This window comes from Alexandromys fortis, unplaced genomic scaffold, assembly GCF_014885135.2.
Source record: "Alexandromys fortis isolate MF-2015 unplaced genomic scaffold, M_Fortis_MF-2015_v1.1 scaffold_197, whole genome shotgun sequence".
Classification (NCBI taxonomy): domain Eukaryota; kingdom Metazoa; phylum Chordata; class Mammalia; order Rodentia; family Cricetidae; genus Alexandromys; species Alexandromys fortis.
Window position 1 is genome coordinate 1,985,219 of NW_026068072.1, and position 21,198 is coordinate 2,006,416.

Here is a 21,198-nt window from a genome sequence, read left to right on the forward strand (position 1 = left end):
ACAGGCTACACTTGTCTCCGTGCCTGTGTGTCCAGTGCTATTTTTGGGGCACTGCCTGCGTGGTCTCCATGGGGACATTGAGGCTTATGGCGCCAAGGGTGTCTTTAGAGCACAGCACAGCAGCAGCCTGTGCACCCCTGAGAACACCTTGTGTATGAGCAAGGCTGCACACGGTCTGTGGATGGTGCTTCCCACTGACGGTTTTCCTTCCTTCCCACCTCCTCCTCGCCACCCCCAAAGCAAACTTCAGTCCTCGACTCAAGTGCCCTAAAGACCCGGGTGCAGCTGAGTAAGCGAAGCCGGCGCCGGGCTCCCATCTCCCACTCCCTCCGGCGCAGTCAGTTCAGTGAGTCAGAGAGCCGGTCTCCTTGGTCGCCTTTGGAAGAGGAGTCACACAGCACGTGGATGTTCAAGGACTCAACAGGTATGCCCACACCTTCCACTTGGCCTGCGTACCGCTCTGGGCAGGAAGGCCTCAGGTTAAACCCTGGGATGAATGGGCCCGACCTTGGAGGGTTTGTGACACTGGGACACAACGACCCAGGAAGTCGTGGTTTCTTGTTCTGTGGAACTTGTGTTCCGAATCCATGTCTGGCAGTGCCCATCTGTAGTCCTAGCAGTTCAGGGACAGAAGCGGCGAGATCTTCACAGTGCAAAGCCAGCCTGGTGGTCTACAGAGTGAGTTCTAGGCCAGCTGTGACTCTATGATGTGACCCTCTTTAAAACAAACAAAGAGCCAGGCGTGGTGGTGCACATCTTTAATCCCAGCACATGGAAGCAGAGGCTGGAGATCTTTGCCAACCTGGTCTATAGGGCAGAGAGTAGCATGACCAAATATGGCCTCTGACCAGAAGCCTAAACCAATGCTTGGCTTGGGTCATTGCTTCTCATGGTCCACTGTGCTAGTGAACAAAGGTTAGGTTTCTGTTGAGGGCTGGGGAGATGTGCAAAGTACTTGCTTCACAGGTTCCAAGACCCGCATTCAAATCCTCAGCCCCTCGTACTCCTGTCACCCAGCCTTGAGTAAGCAGAGGCCAAAGGATTGCTGCGGGTTGCTGGCCAGCTCTAACTGAACTGGTGAACTCCAGGTCCAGGGAGAGATTCTGCCTCAGAAAATGACGTGAGATTGATGTATATGCCCAGCACTAACCTCTGCTCCATGTGCGTGCACACGCACACAGGTCCTCCCACACGGGTACATACAGTAAACACATGCACCTGTACACAGAGCCAACCAGTAATAAATAGGTCAGTAAGTGTCAGCAAGGCCAGAACTGTGCTAAACCACCTGGAGCAATGCCGTCCACCATACATACAGACAGAAACACAGATCCCTTCACCGGGACCTGGCAGCAGAACCTATGACTTCCATAGCCCCGACCACATGTCAGGCAGATATGAAAGACTGGGGCTGACCTTTCTGAGCATGTCCATGTCCACCTGAGCCTAGGGCTCCAGAGTACATGCTGTACCCCACCAATGTCCAGTTCTTGGGAAGCCAGAAACTCTTTACTGCTGCCCTTCACCAAGAAGTCTCTGGCACAGCCCCTGACTTGGGCAGTGTCTTAAAGAGACCCTGAAGCAAAGTCCCTGAATCCTCAAATATGTGTGACAGTGGCTGCCACAGTTCAGGGGATCCGTGATTTGGAGACGGTTAGTTGAATAAGGCTACTCTCCTGGATTAAGTTGTAGGGAACTGGAGAAATGTGGACCAGAGATGGGGTGTTCCAGGCAGGGAGTACATGGTGGCCTCTCTGTCTCCAAGGCAGCATGGGTTTGGGAACCACCAGGTTTTGGTGAGCAGGAAGGAAGTGGGAGAGCTCTGGAGAGGCATCTTACCCACCCGTATCCATCCCCTGCATGGCTGCAGAGTTTATCTTTTGACTCTGATGCTTGAGCATCATTACGCTCATTTCTGAGTAAGACATAGCTGCAGGATACAATGTTCTTTCTTTTTTTTTTTCCTCTTGTTAGTGTGTATATATATCTGTCTGTCCCTGAGCTCACTTGTACAGGCGGGGGAAGGGGTCAATGTTGGCATCCTTCTCATCGCTCTCCACTTTATTTTTTGAGTTAAGGTGTCTCAGTGTACCAGGAACTTAGAGATTCAGCTAGGATACCTGACTAGTATGAGCTCTATAGATCCTCCTGGCCCTGGCTCCCCAAAGCTAGTATTCCAGGGGCACACCATCATGCCCAGAATTTTACATGGGTGCTAGGGAACTCAAGAAGGCTGAATTCAAGTTTTCATGCTTGTGTGTCGAGTGCTCTACCCACAGAGCCATCTTTTTCCTTTCTTTTTTAATAACATGAGTTGATTACATAAAAAAAAAAAAGAGAGACCCTGAAGCATTCCACATTGCTCCCTGTTGGTGGGACATGTCTGTGCCGCTTGTTCTGCCTCTGTCAAGAATGTCCTATTTTCCTCCAAAGTGGCAGGAGCCAGGGGCCTGCCTATGCTTGAGAAGAGGTGGTCTGCTCATGACCACTGTTTCCAGGCAGGTGGCAGTGTCTGAAGAACAGGGAGTGGGAAGCTTCTGCCAAGTACAGATGGACCAGGGGTGCCCTGTCCTTGTGCAGGGCTGTGAGGAACCACCAATGACTCAGAGTCTGTCTCTTAATAGAAGAGAAGTCACCCAGGAGGGATGAGTCGGATGAGGAGCCGCCCAAGGTGGAGAGGACCCCTGTCAGCCATTCCCAGAGGATGCCCATGTTCCCACGCATGGACCCAGCTGTGCTGAAGGTACTGAGAGCGGACCGCTGAGTGAACCCCACTTCTGTCCGTCCCTCATGACCCAACTAACGCCTTTTCTTCTCATTCCTTTTGCCCATCCATGATTTAACCTCCCTCCTCCCTTCCCATCAATCGATCACTTTCAATCAGCCTCCTCCTCCCTTTCCTCATCCCCCCTTTCATTACACGTCTGTTTAACATCCTCCTGCCTGCATCTGCCATCTGATTGCTGGGATGACAGGAATGTGACGCTGCCTAGCTTCTCCCTGAGAAATTCTGTTCATACTGTCTTAAGTCGCCCCTTTCCATCCTGGTCCCCAAACTCAGGGAACAGTCGCCCCTGCCTCTTGCTTGTGGGACCCCAATGTTGCAGGCTTCATGCCACTAGATGCAGGGGTGAATTTGCTCTAGCCTCCCCTTGGGCGAGGCTCTGGACTTCTCAGTCCCCATACTTCCTGCCTTGGTCACTCTGTAGCTCAGGATACCTGGTGCTTTGTGAGATGTCACCCTGGGAGCGCTGTTAGATGGGGCTTGTCCCCAGACAGAAGACAACTACACTGGACCCTCCTCTCTCCCCAGGCTCAGCTGCACAAGAGACCAGAAGTGGACAGTCCTGGCGAGTCCCTCAGCTGGGCGCCCCAGCCCAAGACCTCTAGGTCACCCTTCCAGCCTGGGGTGCTGGGCAGTCGGGTGTTGCCTTCCAGCACAGAGAAAGATGAGAGGTGAGGACAGGGACACTTCCACTGGGGACAGGATGCTTCTGAGTGCTGTGTGCAGGTTTCCCTGCGGGTGTACTCTGTACTCTTTCAGCTATGGCTGCAGACCCAGGGGAGACAGCAGGAATCTCAAAGCCCCTCTTCGCCCTCCTCTCCCACCTGACCCAGAACTCCAGGCCGAGTTTCCAGGAAGCCCTGCAGATAAATGGAAACCGGGGCATCTTGGGACAATTGGGAGGCCTAACTGGTCAGCTGCCTTTCATGGAGGGGGCAGCTGCTCCACCCCAGTCACGTTGATTCTATACATGGACGAGACCCGAGCAGCCCCAACTTCAGCTGCAGGCCAGGCTGTAAAATGCTGTGAGCTGAAAAAAAACCACGTGACCACTCCATGCCTCACCTTCTTCTGTGAAATTGGTTTGGTAACCCCACAACCTACTGGGGTGGTCATGGAGATGAGAAACCCGTTCTTTGACCTGGTCCATAACAGTCTCATAATGGAAGGTGCTTTATGCTGAGAAGTTAGGGCATAAATTCAGGACTCGTGATATAGGGGTGTGGAACAATCCTGCTGCGGTAGAGTGAAAGTGAGCAGACTGCAACCCACAGGCTAGTTCCGGCCCACTGTCTGCTCTAGTCAATAAAACTTTATTGTTCCCTAGTCATGGCTATTCTTTTATGTATTGTCTATGGCTGTTACTATGTTAAATTTCAGGCAGCCTGTAGCTCATAGCTGGACACATTTGCTCCCTGACTCTGTGCTCCCTGTAGATAGGAGGGGCTCTCAGCACATATCCGAGGAGGAGGGCACCCAGAAGGCCTCCAGAGATGTACTTTTCCTGAGTCTCGATTAGATGGGCCTCACGGTATGAGAGACTTCCAGGTGATGGCTATACTGTGCAGAGCCCCAGAAACACATGACCAAGGCACAAAGAGGAACTTGTGAGGAGAAAGACTCAGTCAGAGCGGGGCAGGCTCTTGCTGAGGTGTGCTCACTGTCCAGAATGAAGGGGTTGGTCCTAGAGGCATCTGTAGGCCTGGACCTGGACATCTTTCTCCACCATCAGGCAAGGCTGGGCTGAAATCTGGGGAGCCTGGGCGTTCTGCCTCTATTTCAAGGCTAGAGGACAGATCACCCTGAGGGAGGAGGTCTGCCTCCACACTTCCAAATCACCTCATCCCTTAGCCTTTATCCCCAACTAGGTCACCAACTTCCCTAAGCCCTCCCTAAATCAGGAACTCTCTCTGTGGGATGGTAAAATAATTCAGCTGCACACACACACACACACACACACACACACACACACACACACAGAGAGAGAGAGAGAGAGAGAGACAGACAGACAGACAGACAGACAGACAGAGACAGACAGACAGACACACTCACACATAGAGGCAAGGGGATCACTGCACATGGCTGTGGGATCCAAAGACCAAGGAGGAGATGCAGATCAATGCAGACAGAGGCAGGCAGCTGCTGACCCAATTGTAGAGCCTTCCCTCTCTCTGGGCAGTCATGGTTTCTCTGTTTCATATTTTTCTATTTAGGCTTCAGCTCATGGAGAGAGGCCCATGTATAGTATGAGCCATGATCTGCTTGACTCAAAGCCCACTGAATCTCATGGCTTTGCATAGGTCTGCATAGATCTCATCCAGAAACATTCATAGAAATATCTAGAATCATATCTGATCAGATGTCAACATGGCGAATGGAGGGCTGGGGGCCATGTCAACCTGCCTTCAAGGAACCAGGGTGTGGTTCTCACTCCACTCGCTCTGGCTTTATGGTTTCAGGTCAGAGGAGTCCTCGCCCCAGTGGTTAAAGGATCTTAAATCCAAGAAAAGGCAGAGCCTGTATGACAATCAAGCTTGACCAGGTAGGACCCTGGGATGGCTCAGGTGGGGCCTCGGGAGGGAGGTGGTCACACAAAGGTGAGTGTTCTGGTAAAGAGACTGGCAAAGGGTGTCAGGTAACTAGAGTTCTGACCTCATGCCCTTGACCTTCTTGCTGCCCTCAAAGCCCTTGGGAAAGGTGGGAACATCAAAGGCCAGCTTAGCTAGACAAGTTTCACAGTCTTGCATAGGGAAGTCTTAGTGTACACACTGTGTAAGTTTATTTCGAGACCATATATAGTCAGCCCCTTGGCATCCACCTGAGATCCATTCAAAGGTTCTGAGGCACCAAGATCTGAGGACCCTAAAGTGCTGGGTGCAAAACGTCTGTGGTCTTAAGTCCACATCCTCCTGTGCACTTAAGTCATATTTATTGCTGTGTAAGCACATGGTGTATGGGATCACATGACTCTGTAGAGTCAGTTCTCTGTCCACATACATGTGGGACCCAGGGATTGAACTCAGGTCTCCAGGCTTGCACAGCAAGCCCTTTGCCCTCTGGGCCATCTTGTTGGCCCTTTAAGTCATCCGGATGACTTCTAACACCTCACACATTGTGTACCAGCTGTGTTGTCTATCTTGCTGTTGCCTAGGCAATGCTGACACATCTGCACATGCTCAGTAGAGCTGTATCATCATCGTGGGGTTGGCTGATGGTGCGGATTGGGGATGGCACAGACAGGTAGGGCTAAGTTTATTTAGAAGCCATATACTCAGATTACTGTGTGCTCTACGGTCTTCGCCTATGGAGATCAGCAATACCCATGTGGCCGTGGGGTTTCCCAGCCTGCCTGAAAACATAAGATATGGATGGAGTGCCACCTGCGCCCCAGCAGAGAGAGTGGGCTGTGTGATGCAGAAGCTGGCTTGGGTATGGTCAGGAGAGGGCCACCTCCTGAATCACAAAACCCAAAACCTGGCCTGAGTGGACAGGGTGCTGTTTGGAGTCTGCAGGATTACCTTGTTGGTCTGTTTTGGGGTGTGTTTTTTTTTTCAGGGGAAACACCCTGGAGCTCAGAGTCTTATGCTAGGCCAGTGCCCTGGATCTTCACAGGGCTCCCTTGTTCCAGCACTGTGTTGAACCCTAGATGAGACTAGACATTCGCAGCAGACTGTGAAGTTTCAGATATGTATACAGCATGTGTCCCATAATTACATGTATGGATGGACATGTGTATATATCATAAATCCAAAGGATGAAAAAGAATCCCAAGCAAGTCTGCCCCAAGGCAGTGGAGGGTTCAGGGCCTTGTGCTGACATGGAGTTTGGCAAACCTGTGGGCACAGGGTAATGCTCTGGTCCACATGTGCCCTGCGCTTATGACCCATCACCCCAAGCAGTTCTTGCTTCATGGCGAGTGTCCAGAGCCCTCTGGAGTGATTTTGAAATCTACGGTACAATCTCTAGCAACACACGGAGGAAGTTAAGGCTAGAGTTGATGTCGCAACTGGCTCATTGCAGCTGGTCAGGATGCCTGCCCCATTGTGCACTTTGCCCATTCCCAACTCCCTCCGCATCCTTCCTGGGCAGTGGTGACATGCAGGAGGTGGAACCCAGGGCTTTGTGAGCTATCGGGGTACGCCTGAACCCCAGCATAGGATGGAAGGCCTGATGGCGGAAACTGCCAAACGCTCTCCTAATAAGGGCTATCATTTCTCTGCAGACAGGACATCACTTCACCCACAAACTCAAGCCTTAACCGCCAGACGTCAGAACCCGAGGCCAAGCCACCTGCTCCCCCCTGGCCACACTCATGTGCCTGGGCCTTTCCACCCTGAAGATACTGTGCTGAGCCACATCTGGGTCCCCACAGGAAGGTCCTGCCCCAGGACTTGCTCCAGTCCCCAGAAGGATCTTCAGTTCTCCTTGCAGAAGTGCACTGGCCTTTGGTGTGACAGTTGGCTTTCCTGCCCTCTGCATACACCTCACAGGACTCCCTTAGCTGGAAAAGAGACTCTGGCTCCTCCTCAGGCAGCCCGTCTGGAAGGACTTGGACACGGAAGCTTGAATGGCTCTCAGATGGCCAGGGAATTGTCCACGCATCGCACTGGTGTCTCCCAGCCTTTGCTTTTTTTGTTTTGTTTTCTTTTTGACAGGCTCTTCTTTCTCCACTTAGATCCCATATTCACACTTATAAGCACACTTATCCTTCCTGTGGGGCTGTTTGCACAGTAGGCCTATGTCTTACTATCATGTCTGCTTTAGAGGGGGATAAAGCAATAATTCAGCCAATTTTCTTAGAAACCTGACACGGGCATTGACAGACAGCAGGAAGGGATGGACAGTGTCCAGTTGCCTCGGGTTACCTGATCCCTGTCCTAGCTATGAAAACTTGTGAGTTTTACCATTGTCCACGCCTAGGCTGCTCTGCTGTCCGTGGGGTAGCCTTTCCCCTCAGTCCCAAGTGCTATGAACCTCAGTCTGAATGGTCAGTGCCTTGGCCACTCCCATACCAGGCCTGCTCTGGGTGTCTATTTTTTTCCACATCTTTTCTGAACACCTGTGTCCTGCTGGAGTGAAGACCCGACTAACTCAGCTTAGAACAGACGTGGCCCCACCCCTGCCACCCGCGACCCACCTGGCCGAAGTCCATCTGCATCTTGATCTAACGGGAAGGTTCCTGTAGTGGGAGTCTCAGGCCAGATGCTGGGCCAAGAGGTCTAAGATGTTTTCCTTCACATTCTGCTAGCTGAATGCTCACCCCTCGGAGTCTGTACTCTGGACACCCGCTCTGTCATGTTTCCTTTTGTAAGTCCTCAAGAGGACTTCAGAAGCCCCAGCACCAGTGGTCACCCCTAACATGCCAAGCCGGCTGCCCACTGTGCCGGCAGCTTCCAGAGACCTTTTCCCAACCTTGCCTTGGTGACATTCCAGGCAGTTCCAAGGTGGTCCGTGGCTGTGGAGGGCCCTGGGTCTGGTGTTCTGACAGATACCTGCCTGGCACGTGTGCCCACCACTGCCCTGACCTCCCCGGCGGCAAAAGTTGCTCTCTGTAAATCCGTTACTTGCAGATGGTGTTGAGACCTGCCTCTCTGTCTTCCCACCTCCGCTCCTCTGTCATTATCCTCTCTGCCTGTTTTCCCTTTGGAAGGGTGTGGTGGGAAAGGGTGGCTGTATTTGGTGTCACTAGGTTAGGACAGTCACCTGTGCCTGGGGGCTGAGGTGTCAGCACCCAGGAGACTGCAGGTCCCACCCACACCCCACCCTGTGCTCTGGCCACCAGTGAGAGCAGAATGTTAACACTTCACTGCTTTCCCTTCCTTCTCTGACTAGTGGTGAGGGGCATCCATCCTCTGAAATCATTTGGGGTTCCGTCTCCCCGCAGACTCTTCCATACTTCCTGTTTTCTGTTGTGTTATGATTTTAGATCCATTTTGTATGCTGCAGCACTTTTGACCCAGCAGTGGCTTGCCTTTTTAAACACAGTGGCAGGGCTGAGGATGTGTGTGGCTCAGTGGGTGGAGTATGTGCCTAACACGCGGGAGGTACTACATAAATCAAGTGTGGTGTGTACGCCAGTGATTCTAGCACTTGGGTAAAAGGAGGAAGGCCGGTAGTTCAAGGCCATCTTTGGCTAAGAAAGCTGGAGGCTAGCCTGGGCTGTAAAATCCACTCAAACAGAGCAAGAACAAAAACCAAGTAAACAAAACCACAAAGCAACAACCTTCTGCTCATGTTTCTAACTTCTCTCCACTGCTCTCTTTGTTCTGGGAGAAAGAAGCCCATGGTGGCAGGAAGTGTCCTAAGTATTGAAAGACACAGTAGAATCAAAGAGAGCTCGCCTTGCCTGTCATTACCTAACCTTTCTTGTTTAATTGACAAGAAATCGATTTGATTCCACAGAAAGACCCACATACTGACAATCTCATTGGGTCAGGAGTGACCCCTCTGGTGCGGTGCAGTGTGCAGAGGCCCTTGCTCGGACCCTTGACCGAGCTGAGCGAGTGGTTCATTTAGCTCCCTCTTCTAAACCAGGCAAAGACTCTGGGAGACAGGTGGTGTGCTGTATGCTTACTCCTTGGGCTTCTCAGGACCCTCTGTTTAAAGGAATCTAATATGCCTTAAGTGGTGCAGTTCAGACACTCGGGTCTCCCCAGCCCCTCTTCTGGGAACTGGCTGTCTGCAGAGTCCCACATATGCCACATCTGACCCCTCTTTGCCCATCATTGTTTTGACATCTGGCCTTTGGATACCTGCTCCCATAGATAGACATTTTTCCACATAGTCTCTGGGCTTGTCCTTTGAAATCATACAGCACCAACTGTGGGCAGTCCTCAGCCCAGCAGAGAAGCCAGGTGGTCCAGGGAGCTTAGTGTAAAATTTATCTGATGGCCTCAGGTTTGGCAGGATGCAGGGACCCATCAGAGGGGTTTGTATTGTAGGGAAGTGAGCAAGTTTCTGTCTAGATGTACGTTTTCCTCCTACAGTAAAATCCCCTCTAGAAACAGGCCCAGGCCTTCAACCTTAGCTGCTGAGCAGAGATTGGAAAAATCCCAGAGTGGTTTTCCTGAGGGAAACCTGGCCAATCCTGGGATATTTGTGTGGTGGGGGGGGGGGGTAAGGGCTGCTCTGTCAATCCTGGCTTTAAGATGGTTCATTCTGGTGCCCAGAGACACCCCTAGATCTAGGCTTGATTGAAAAGTGAGAAGCCACGCCCACCCATGTTAATATTATGGTTCTGGCAAGTCATTGGGGCAACAGAGATGGTGTGCCCTCCCAGTGTGCCTTTATCCCACCATGTGTTGACAGGAAGCAGATCTCCACATTGCTGGGGACTGGGGACAGTCTTGAGGTGGAGGGAGCTGCAGGAGACTGACAGGGTCTGCTCCACACCTCTGAGTTTGCCTTGGCCTCAAGCCCCTCAGTGAGAGAGGACACCACTGACATTTTAGGAATGTCACGTTCCAGAAGCCTGAAGCCATGTCAGAAGTCAGCAGGCAGGTGGTAAAGGTTTTAGTTGTCTCTGTCCTGTGACCCCTATCACACCCTGGAGTATCCTTTTATGAGGACACTTCACAGCCTGCATCCTTCACCATCCAAGAGTCTCCTTAAACTGTTAATGTCACCTGTGCTGTGACAATCCCTGGCAACACTGAGCCAGCTAGAATCTCTCCTATCCTCTACAGGACAATCCATGCTTTTTAATGTTCTTGTCCCGTGTCGCCTTACAGATCTTGTTGTATGGGGCTCACAAAGATCATATATTGATATGCAGAAGGTGTTTGTACCAAGTGGTTTCTTACTCTGTTCTAGAATGATCATGGTCCTCAACATGCTTTGTATGCTGGGGTGGGAGTATGGAATTATATATATGAATATAGGGTATATTTTCCTAACTCTTCTTCTGGGTCCTGCCTGGGATATTGTGACATGATCGGTAAGGACTCACAAGACACACGTCCTGTCTGTGGCATTCTGACAGCTGCCTTACCAATCCACAAGCTGGAGGACTTTGGAATGACGGGGGACGGGGCACCGTAGCCAGTCCCAGGAAGGACCTAACTGCGTGACTGAGAATTCATCTATAAAAACCTATATTTTTACTGTCAAAACAAAAGGGACTTCCCGGACTTCCTAGTAACCGGATGTCCCCTGTGCTTTTCTATTTTGTCGCCGTAAGAGGTTTTCTGGCGCAGACAAGCAGTCAGGAATCCAGCTGACTGCACCAAATGGGGTGAACTCTGCATGTGCAAACGGGGCACACCCCGACTCCAGAAATAGTAAATAAAGCTCTCACAGCAGGTGTGCTGCTGAAGCCGTGTGTCCGTGAGTGAGCGACGGGGCCTCCCGGGTGGATGGGTCTCCCACACACGCACTGGTTTTGTACTGAGCTGGGTTTAGGCAGCAGCAGGGAGCCCCAGACGGGTGGCCATCCATCATGGGAGACATGGGAATGAGACAGTGACCACTGAGGCCCAAGAGAGTGGAATCCTTACCCTGCCTCCTTCCTACTGTAGGATCTCTCTGTGTTGGCTCTTCTTAGCAACAGAATGAGAGGTTGTGCTGGCAGCATTGGTGGCAAGAATTACGGAGGGATGATAGCCGGGAGGTGGGGGGTTGTCCCATAGAGACCTTCTGCAATGGTGGAAGCACTCTTGCTTATTACAGGAGGTAGGTGAGTAGAGGCCAGGAATGCTAATCAACAGCCTACCCAATGATAGTCAATAACCTACCCAAGATGGCAAGTGCTAGTCTATCCAGGGAAGTTAATCAACAGCCTACTTAATGATGCCAGTCAATAACCTACCCAGGGATGGAATTGATAGCCAACCTAGATATGCAGCAACAACCTACCCAAGGATGTTAATAACTTAGTTGTTTCCTTTCTGCTGCTGCAATGAACCCTGTGCCCAAAAGGAACTAAAGGGAAGAAATGTCTATTTGACTAATGCTTCCACGTCACCAGCTTCAATTGAAGGATGCCAAGGCAGGAACTCGAGCAGGAATTTGAAGTAGAAACCATGGAAGGTGCTGCTTACTGGTTGGTTTTCAGGCTCATGGTCAGCCAGCAGGACCACCTGAGTAGGAAGTGGTGCCACCGACAGTGAGCCAGGCCCTCCTCCATAAATAATACCCAGGACAACTCCGTGTAGAGGTGAACCAGGCCCTCCTACATAAATAATACAAAAGACAATTCCCTACAGAGGTGCTCACAGGCCATCCTGGACTGGACCATCCTTCAAATGAGACTCCCTTCTCAGATGGCTCTGTGTTGTCTCAAGCTGACAGTTAAGGGAATGAGGACACTACCTAGGACTGCTAATTGATAACATATCTTGGAGGCTCATCAAGTCTCAGGAATACTGCATTCGTGTTTTTTAGAGGACAGGATCGATAGAATGAATATATATTCAGAGGTCATTTATTAGGTTGACTTTCACAGTATGACCCAGGCAACCCAACATTAGGTGTCTTCACACCAGAGAAACTGAGGATGGTTACTCCTCAGCCCACAAAGCTGGACACCTCAGAGAGCCGTGGCTGGAGCCGAAGACCTGCAGGGTTACTAGAAAATCGCTGGTCTCCAGTGAGGAAAAACAGCAGTGACAGAGAACAGCAAGCAGGCAAAGCAAAGGCTCATCTTAGACACCATTCTGTCCAGGCAGCTCATTCTTAAGGTGGGTGTCCTAGTTTCATTTCTGTTACTGGGATAAAACACCCTGATGAGACGCAGCTTGGTGAGAAAAGGTTTATTTGATTTACAGTTCCGAATCAGTCCATCAGTGGGAACATCGTTACAATCCAAGGGTCAGTCCATCAATGGGGACATCCTTATAATCCCATGGTCAGTCCATCAGTGGGGATATCCTTATAATCCCAGGGTCAGTGCATCAATGGGACATTCTTATAATCCCAGGGTCAGTCCATCAGTGGGACATCCTTATAATCCCAGGGTCAGTGCATCAATGGGGACATCCTTATAATCCCGGGGTCAGTCCATCATTGGGGACATTCTTATAATCCCAGGGTCAGTCCATCAATGGGACATCCTTATAAACCCAGGGTCAGTCCATCAATGGGGACATCCTTACAATCCCAGGGTCAGTCCATCAATGGGGACATCCTTAAAATATCAGGGTCACGGGGCTGGAGAGATGGCTCAGAGGTTAAGAGCACTGACTTTCCTTCCAGAGGTCCTGAGTTCAATTCCCAGCAACCACATGGTGGCTCACAACCATCTGTAATGAGATCTGGTGCCCTCTTCTGGCATGTAGGCACACATGCAGACGGAACATTGTATACATAATAAATAAATCTTTTAAAAAAAAATATCAGGGTCAGTACATCAATGGGGACATCCTCATAATCCCACAAAGAGTCCATTAAGTGGGACATCAGAACTGACTGCTCACAGCCAAAGTCAAAAGCTGAGAGAGAGAGAGGTGCTTGTGTGTGTGCAGCTTTGTTTGCTCCTGCTCATCTGAGACTCTCATAATTTATGCAGTTCAGGACACCGTGCCTTGGGAATGGTGTGCCAAGAGACTAACCTGATCTATATAACCCTCACAGGTGTCCAGAGACTGACCTGATCTATATAACCCCTCACAGGTGTCCAGAGACCGACCTGATCTATATAACCCCTCACAGGTGTCCAGAGACTGACCTGATCTATATAACCCTCACAGGTGTGCCCAGAGACTGACCTGATCTATATAACCCTCACAGGTGTGCCCAGAGAATGACCTGATGTATATAACCCCTCACAGTTGTGCCCATCAATGACCTAAGCTAGGTAACCCTTTGCAGGTGCCTAGAGACTGACAATATTATCTCAAGGTCTGCCCAGAGGCTTGTTTTGTGGGTGGTTCTAGGTCCTGACTAGGTGACAGTCAATGCTCATAGATGCTTATCATGGCTTCCTCCCCTGTGGCAGAAAGTGGCCATTGGTGTGGGTTCTGGGGGACAGAATCCAGTGGCTGCTGGTCTCCACTGGCAGAGGACATCATGGAGCAGGAATGTGTGGCGTTCTGAAACCATCAGCCAAAATAAACTGCCCAGCCTCGTTCTTTAGGGTACTTTGGTCACAGTGGCAGTAATAATGGATACATTCATGCATAGAGCCGGGGAGATTGCTGAGTGCCCCATGGATAGCCGTGGTGGCCGCGTGAGCTCCCGTAACCTCAGTGGTGTTGGGGATGGAGATGGGAGCATTGCTGGGCCTGGCTGGTTGGGGGCCTAGCTCCAGGCTCAGTGAGGGCCCCTGTCTCAAAGGCATAAGTCAGAGAGTATCACAGCAGCACACCAGATCCACTCAGCCACACACTCATGCATTAAAAACATCGTACAATACACACTCATGCATTAAAAACACCGTACAATACACACTCATACATTAAACATTGTACAATACACACTCACACATTAAAAACATCATACAATACACACTCATACATTAAACATTGTACAATACACACTCATACATTAAAAACCCAAATCAATTTGTAGCTACAACTGTGAGAACTCAGGGACTCACCCCAGTCATGGAATCCACAAAGTTTAGAGTTCAAGGGTCACTGACAACATCCCATGGATCCAGCCATCAGATCTGAGGCTGACTCGAGGATTTTAGCCTACAGAAAACAGCTCTGTGACCCTATGTAGCTGGCATGGCCTCTCTGAGCCCAGTTTTTTTCATCATCTTTAATATGTCAATCAAAATTCCCCCCTCAAAGATGTGGGGAAACAGATCATCATACCGAAAGTGCCTTGCACACAGTAGGTCTTCTACAGCTGGCGCTGTGGTTCATTCGTACATGCTACTCTCACGAGGAACATGTCTGCCCTGACGTCACAGCCTTGGAAACGGCTACGTGGGTTTACAGTGGATTTGGAAAAGCAGTTGTAGTGATGTGAATTCAGTCCCCTTGCCCAGCACATGGATCCAGGGATCCCCGCTTCAAGACCTGGAGCCTGTCTGGGAATGTTGAGAACTCTAGTAAGAAGGAGGCATCGAGAAGCCAAAGGGGAATCGAGGCTCACTAGAGGGACTTGTGCTCCATGCCTCCTTTCTAGCCTGCCAAGCCTTCCACAAAGTCAGCAAAGACCGTGGGTCCCCAGGAAGTCATCAGAGTTGCGTCAGATGTGAGACTGGCCTTGGGGGCCTCCCCAGGCTTACTATTAGGGTGAAATGGCCCGGACAGGATCGGGTGGACAGGACGCTATCTCAGCAGGCCGTGATGTGCTGGGCCAACAGAATACACCCATAAATAGGCCAGCCTTGGAGGCAGGCCAGTCTGGGGACAGCTGGTCCTGGAGGCAGGTTTGTTCCGGACTGGGTGAGGCTGGGGGATGTGCAGCATCGTGCAGGGTGCAACCTCGGGTCTCTATGAGTGCGTGTGGCTGGTGCTTGACTCATCTGAGGGTGGGGCTGACCTCCAAGACCCACGACTGCCTCTAAGCCTGGCTACAGATGGATCTGGGGACCTGTAGTGTCTGCGTGTCTGAGCATGAGGTTGGATCCCAGCTGTGTGTGGGGGCTCAGAACCAGGCTGCCAAGGACTGGGTAGCTCCAAGAAAGGGAAGGTATAGTGGGGCATTCCCACGAGGTGGGCTGAGCCCTGTGTCCACTGATGCTAGTTAGATGTGGAGCAAAGCTGCTGGGCACGATGGCCCTCACGCCACTGCGCCAGGACAGGTCATAAGGGAGGCATAGGTGAGGGACAGGAGTATGTGCAGGACAGTATATGTGTGCGTGTCTGTACACCCATGCTGGTGTCTATAAAACCTGGGTTCCATGTCTCTGCACCCATAGGCTAAGAGAGACTGTCAGGGTTCACTGTACAAGTGCCTGGAACACAGCAAGCACTCAATAAGATTGTGGCGTGGGTATCCAGCTTTATGCCCTAGGATGGTTTCACAGACCTAGCCTGTTTCACAGCTGCTTGGTCTGTCTGTCTGTCTGTCTGTCTGTCTGTCTGTCTGTTTCTCCTGCCTGCTGTGGTCTGCTCTTCACGCTGGCTGTGGTGTCCAGCCTTGGGCAATGAGGCTTCAGAGAGCCCATGGAGATACCAAGCCCTGTGAAGGGTGCATTTGGGGGGGTGCCGATCCAATCCGAGTCCTTTCTTCCTTGTGGCCTCAGTAAAGTGGTCTTGATTTTCTGAGCTCCTGAGATTCCCCAATCCCACTAATTGGCTCAGATGCATGGCCTCAAAGCAGGTACCTAGTGGGTGTTTGCTGAATGGCTGAATGAATGACTGTAGATCTTGATTCGTGGCCATGAGATGTGGGCAGCAAAGGCCTCACTACGGTTTGGTTCCAGCCACTTTTGATGTGGCTGTTACTGCTGCGTGGAGCCTGTGACCCCATTCCCTTCCAGTGCGAGGCAGAAGCGTTCCTGGAGACATGGCAGAGCCGCACAGTGCACCAGAGCAGGCTGCAGCTGGCAAGAGCCATGGAGGCCTTGGGGGCAGCTACAAGGTACAGGGGTCTTCACAGAACCTCGAGCCCAGAACTGAGGACAGCAGCTGACTCAGTGGAGCACAGGGCCACCAGGAATCAAGGGATGTAGCTTCTTTTCTGTGTGACTTTGTTGGAGTTTCTTGATGCCTCTGGGCGTTGACATCTTTAAAATGGAAGTCATTTCCCCAGTCCCAGAATTGTCATGAGATAATGCAGGTGGCAGAAGTATGGGCTGGAAGAAGCATGGGCAGTGTGACATAGCTGACTCTGTCCCTTCCAAAACATGCTGAGGCCTTAACATGGGGACATCTGAGGTGGGTGGATGTCTTGGTGATTTTAAGCAGGGCCTGTAGCATCGTTGTAATTTCTCACTCTGGCCCCCAGGGGGCGGTGCAGACCTGTGTGACTCACCTGGGAAAGCAGGTGGGCCTCCCTGCTGTTCTAAGGGCTCTCCAGGCCCTTGGAGCCCACCAGGGGAGAGCCTTCGTCTTTGTCCTTCCAGGTGACTGTGTACGAGTTGGAGAACTTCCAGGGCAAGCGATGTGAGCTCTCGGCCGAGTGTCCCAACCTCACTGACAGCCTGCTGGAGAAGGTGGGCTCCATCCAAGTGGAGTCTGGACCGTGAGTACATGGGCAGTGCCCACTGCCCCAACCTCCTGCAACTGGAGGCCTCAGATCTGCCCTGGGCCCTTGTGCAGCTCCCCGCCCTTCTTTGCCTCCATCTCCCCATTCATAAAATGACAGACTTGGGGCTTTAGATTCCTGTGGTGGATGGCAGAAACAGGAAGGAGGCCAGCGGGGGGGGGGCATATTCCGAGGTGAAACACCAAGTGAACACCAACTGTTCACAGAGCTCACAGAGATCCCCTTCCTCTGCCTCCTGAGTACGGGGATTAAAGGCGTGCGCTGCCGCGGCCTCATGAAAGTTCTTTAAAAACTAAAAAAAAAAAAAAAACAATAAAGTCATGTAAGAAGAAATGATACCATTAAATAGCCTCATCCTATGGGAGCCACACTCCTTTCTGTAACTGAGGCCAGAAAACAAGGTGTCTGGAGCCCGCCCCCAAGGCCAGCAGGCCCCGCTGCACTCACTGAGTTCTGGCCTGCAGGTTGAGTCCGGTGCTGAGACTGTTTGTGATCTCAGGCAGCATGTCTGCAGCTGTGTCTCCTCATCTGAGGACAGACAGAGACGTGGACACAGACAGTACATACAAAGTACAAAGAGAGAAGTGAGGGGCAGGGAGGAGGAAGGAAAGAGAAGGGTGACAGGGAGAAGGGGGGAGGAGGAAGCATGACAGCAGGACTAACCCACAAATGTATTTTTAAAATTCTGTTTATTTGTGTTTTATATATATATATGTTTTGCCTGCGTATCTCTGTACATGTACATGCAGTACTTCTGGTGGCCAGAAGAGGTCACTGGATCTCCAGAACTGGAGTTCAGAGGCTTATGTGCAGCCATGTGGGTGCTGGGAGTTGAACCCACGTCCTCTGTAATAGCAGCCAGTGCTCTTGACAGCTGAGCTATGGCTCCAGCCCCTCAGCCATGGAACTCTTGCTCAACCTATGGCAGGCAGGCACTGTGGGGGACTTTACCAAGCCCCAGGCCCCCAACTTGGCTGCGCACAGTTTTCAGGATATCCTAGGATAGGTTTCGGCCTAGGGCATCAGTCCCAAGCAAGTCCCTGCAGGTCCCCTAACAGCAGGCACAAGGGTCTGCACTCGGCTAGGGGTGGAATGTCTCTCCTTCCTGTTCTTTTCCCTGCTTGTGGGTCCCTGCTCAGCCACACCAGTGGTGACCCTGTCCCTTCCTCCCTCAGGTGGTTGGCGTTCGAGCGCAGGGCCTTCCGTGGGGAACAGTTTGTTCTCGAGAAGGGGGACTACCCACGCTGGGATGCCTGGTCCAGCAGCCGACGTAATGACATTCTCCTGTCCCTCCGGCCTTTGCACATCGTGAGTCAGGACTGTTGCTGTCCAAGTGTGTGTCTGTGTGTGTGCATATGCACCTTGCTCTGGCCAGTTTGGCCATTGCAATCCTTCCTGGACAGGCATCAGGTTTTTTACCTCAACAATGGTGTGGAGTGAGAAGAAGCTGGCTCCTGAGTGGGCACTGGGGCAGAACACTTGAGTCCTTGTCTTGAACTGGCAGACTCGCCTGTCAACCCCTTCATAGTAATCCAATTAACTTGAGAACCCTCATAGTTCAAGCTCAGATCCACGCTGTTCAAAGAAACCCAAACCTCAGCAACCCAGAAGATCACTTCAAGGCAGTTTACACTCAGCCCTGGTGCTTCCAGAGGGGACCGTGGTCCATAAGGACGCTAAATCACTGAAATGCCACCACCCCCATTAATACAGAAGCCACCCAGTGTTCCTCAGTGTCTGAGCAGAGTTCCTTTTACATAACCGAGGGGAAACTGGAAAGAAACGCTAGAGTCAGCCTAAGAGAGGGGAAGCTGGGCATGAGTCTTGGGGTCCCCTCTGAGCCTCAGTTTCCCTTTCTCGTGGCGATGACTGGTGGGAGGAGATCTATCCAGCCCCCTTCCCTGTATAGCTCAGCTCTGGGGTGTCTCTTGAAGAGGGGTGGGGTGACTCAATCTTTCTGTTCTGGATGTGGGGCCCACTCACCCTTAAGCTTTGCCCCCAGGATGGCCCAGACCACAAGCTGCACCTGTTTGAGAACCCAGCCTTCAGTGGGCGCAAGATGGAGATCGTGGATGACGATGTGCCCAGCCTGTGGGCCCATGGCTTCCAGGACCGTGTGGCCAGCATCCGAGTCATCAACGGGACGTAAGGAAGCCCCCCAGCCCCGCAGCTCCAGTTCCACCTCCTGGCGGCTGCGTCTTTAGCACCAGATTTACCACAGCTGCCAGCCCCACACATGAGCGACTCAGCCATGCTCTGAACCCATTCTCACTCAAAGCCCACAGGGTAGGGCCTAGTCCATGACCCTAGCACTCAGGAGTTAAGGCAGGAAGAGCAAGAGTTTGAAGGTGGCTTAGGCTCCAGAATCAGGTCCTGCCTCAAAAAAATCCAAGAACTGTGGCACCAGCAGTTGGTGGAGCTACCTCCAATCCCAGCACTTGGGAGGCAGAGGCAGGTGGATCTCTGAGTTCAAGGCCAGCCTGGTCTACAGAGCGAGTTCCAGGACAGCCAGGGATACACAGAGAAATCCTGTCTTAAAGGAAATATGTTCAGAACAACACTGTGCACATACTCACAGCCCCCTCCCTCCCTCCCTCCCTCCCTCCCTCCCTCCACTTGCCCCCTCTCTCCCTACTCTCTTAACCCCATCTCTCCTTAATTTCCTTCCCGCCCCTTGGGAATGCTCCAGCACCCTGCTTCTGCCCCGTTGCAGTTTCTAGGCAGCCTAGACCCCCTAGACAGTTTTGCTCTATTTTAGTGAATCACAAGGTCTCTACCCAGGTCTTTATGGCTGTCCTAACTCAAACTGATTGATTCTCAGGGTGATATTTTCTTTTTCTATTTATTTATTCTTATTTTATATACATTTGTGGTTTGCCTGCATACATGCCTGTGGGAGGGTGTCAGATCTTGGAGTTACAGACAGTCGTTAGCTACCATGTGGATGATGGGACTTGGACCTGGGTCCTCTGGAAGAGCAGTCAGTACCCTCAACAGCTGAGCCGTCTCTCCAGCCCCTCAGAGTGAGCTTCATCTCATGTTCTCTGTAACTATCAGGAACTTGAGTGAGTGTAGCTCTGAGCAGGCTTGCTATCTCTGCTGATGTGATTTGGGGGTCACAGAAACCCCAGGGCCACAACCTCAGGCCCACCTTGCCTCCCTTCTCCATTGTGGGTTTGGACCTGGGATGGCGCCTAGCAAGATGGCAGTGAGAATGTCCTCTAGCTGCTTCCAGAGCAGTCAGGGATAGGGGTCCCACGGTCAGTTAGCTCTTCTCAGGTCTGCCAGTCTGATGATGAGTGTGATGGGAACACCGGGGAAGGCGTTTCTGTGAGTTCCCGGGGTGTGTGTGAGGCAGGATCAGCTAAGGAAGAGCACTCCAGTCAGAAGGAACGGCAAGCGGGAAGGCTTGGATTCAGCCTGACCTGGGAGAATAGAACGGTGCTGAGATGACGTAGAGGGAGCTTTGAAAAAAGTGGTTAGAGTCTCACGGGGCGCTGGGAGCCAAGGAGGAGCCAAGGCAGGTGCCTGGCCAGAGGAGGGCGACAGGGGGGACCGCGACTCACCTGTTATTCTCGGCAGGTGGGTGGGCTACGAGTTCCCTGGCTACCGCGGACGCCAGTACGTGTTAGAGCGCGGCGAGTTCCGCCACTGGAATGAGTGGGATGCCAACCAGCCGCAGCTACAGTCAGTGCGCCGCATCCGCGACCAGAAATGGCACAAGCGCGGCTGCTTCCTGAGCAGCTGAGGATACGGATCCCAGTGCCCAACGCCTGTGTCCCTCCCGATCCTGCTCAATAAAACCCACCAGCCATGCCGCTCTGTCTGTGTCACTTCCTGTGGTGGGGCTGTGGAGGCTGGGCTGGAGGGGCCAATCCTGCAAGGAGGGTGAGTGGTGTGCCTCAGTCTTATCAGCTGAGATCATTCCCCCTCTGCCACAGGCTTGCTTTCACCACCAGTGCCTACATCTGAGTAACTGTCCATCTGTCAATCCATCCATTCACCTATCCACCCTTTCATATAATCACCCATCCATCCATTCACCATCTGCCCACTCACCCACCCTCCCATCCACTCACCCACCCTCCCATCCACCCACCCATCACTCCACCCACCCATCCATCACTCCACCCACCCATCCATCCATCCCATCCATCTATCCATCCATCCATCCATCCATCCATCCATTAGCTAATTATCCCTTCCATCTGTCAGCTCATCTGCCCTTCCATCCATCCTTCCTTCTTTTCTCCCACACTTCCCTGTGTCATTTCTCTGTCCTCCTATCAGCCAATCAATCCCATTGCCCT

General features: G+C 51.9%; 2 protein-coding genes across 4 annotated transcripts in view; both read left to right on the top strand.

The window, feature by feature from the left end:
* Window positions 1–5,326, top strand: part of Kiaa1671 (KIAA1671 ortholog) — a 135,357-nt gene extending 130,031 nt beyond the window's left edge. For all 3 annotated transcript variants that reach the window (XM_050121058.1, XM_050121061.1, XM_050121059.1), the window contains 4 exons: window positions 241–424; window positions 2,625–2,743; window positions 3,314–3,456; window positions 5,245–5,326. In XM_050121058.1, the coding sequence (XP_049977015.1) occupies window positions 241–424; window positions 2,625–2,743; window positions 3,314–3,456; window positions 5,245–5,323 (525 nt within the window). In that variant the 3' untranslated portion in view covers window positions 5,324–5,326. The remainder of the gene's footprint in view (window positions 1–240; window positions 425–2,624; window positions 2,744–3,313; window positions 3,457–5,244) is intronic.
* A 9,713-nt stretch (window positions 5,327–15,039) lies between these two features.
* Window positions 15,040–20,643, top strand: Crybb3 (crystallin beta B3). Its single transcript, XM_050121126.1, has 5 exons — window positions 15,040–16,261; window positions 16,746–16,864; window positions 18,064–18,196; window positions 18,891–19,033; window positions 20,471–20,643. Exons 1-5 carry the CDS (start codon window positions 16,187–16,189, stop codon window positions 20,634–20,636), a joined length of 636 nt encoding a protein of 211 aa, XP_049977083.1. The 5' UTR covers window positions 15,040–16,186; the 3' UTR covers window positions 20,637–20,643.
* The last annotated feature ends 555 nt before the right edge of the window (window positions 20,644–21,198 follow it).

What these genes read in the sequence shown, in the direction of transcription:
- Crybb3 (XM_050121126.1), top strand. Translation starts at nt 16,187, where the DNA reads ATGGCAGAGCCGCACAGTGCACCAGAGCAGGCTGCAGCTGGCAAGAGC. An exon ending in ATCCAAGTGGAGTCTGGACC is followed by an intron (nt 16,865 to 18,063) that starts GTGAGTACATGG and finishes TTCCTCCCTCAG; the next exon opens with GTGGTTGGCGTTCGAGCGCA. An exon ending in CCCTCCGGCCTTTGCACATC is followed by an intron (nt 18,197 to 18,890) that starts GTGAGTCAGGAC and finishes CTTTGCCCCCAG; the next exon opens with GATGGCCCAGACCACAAGCT.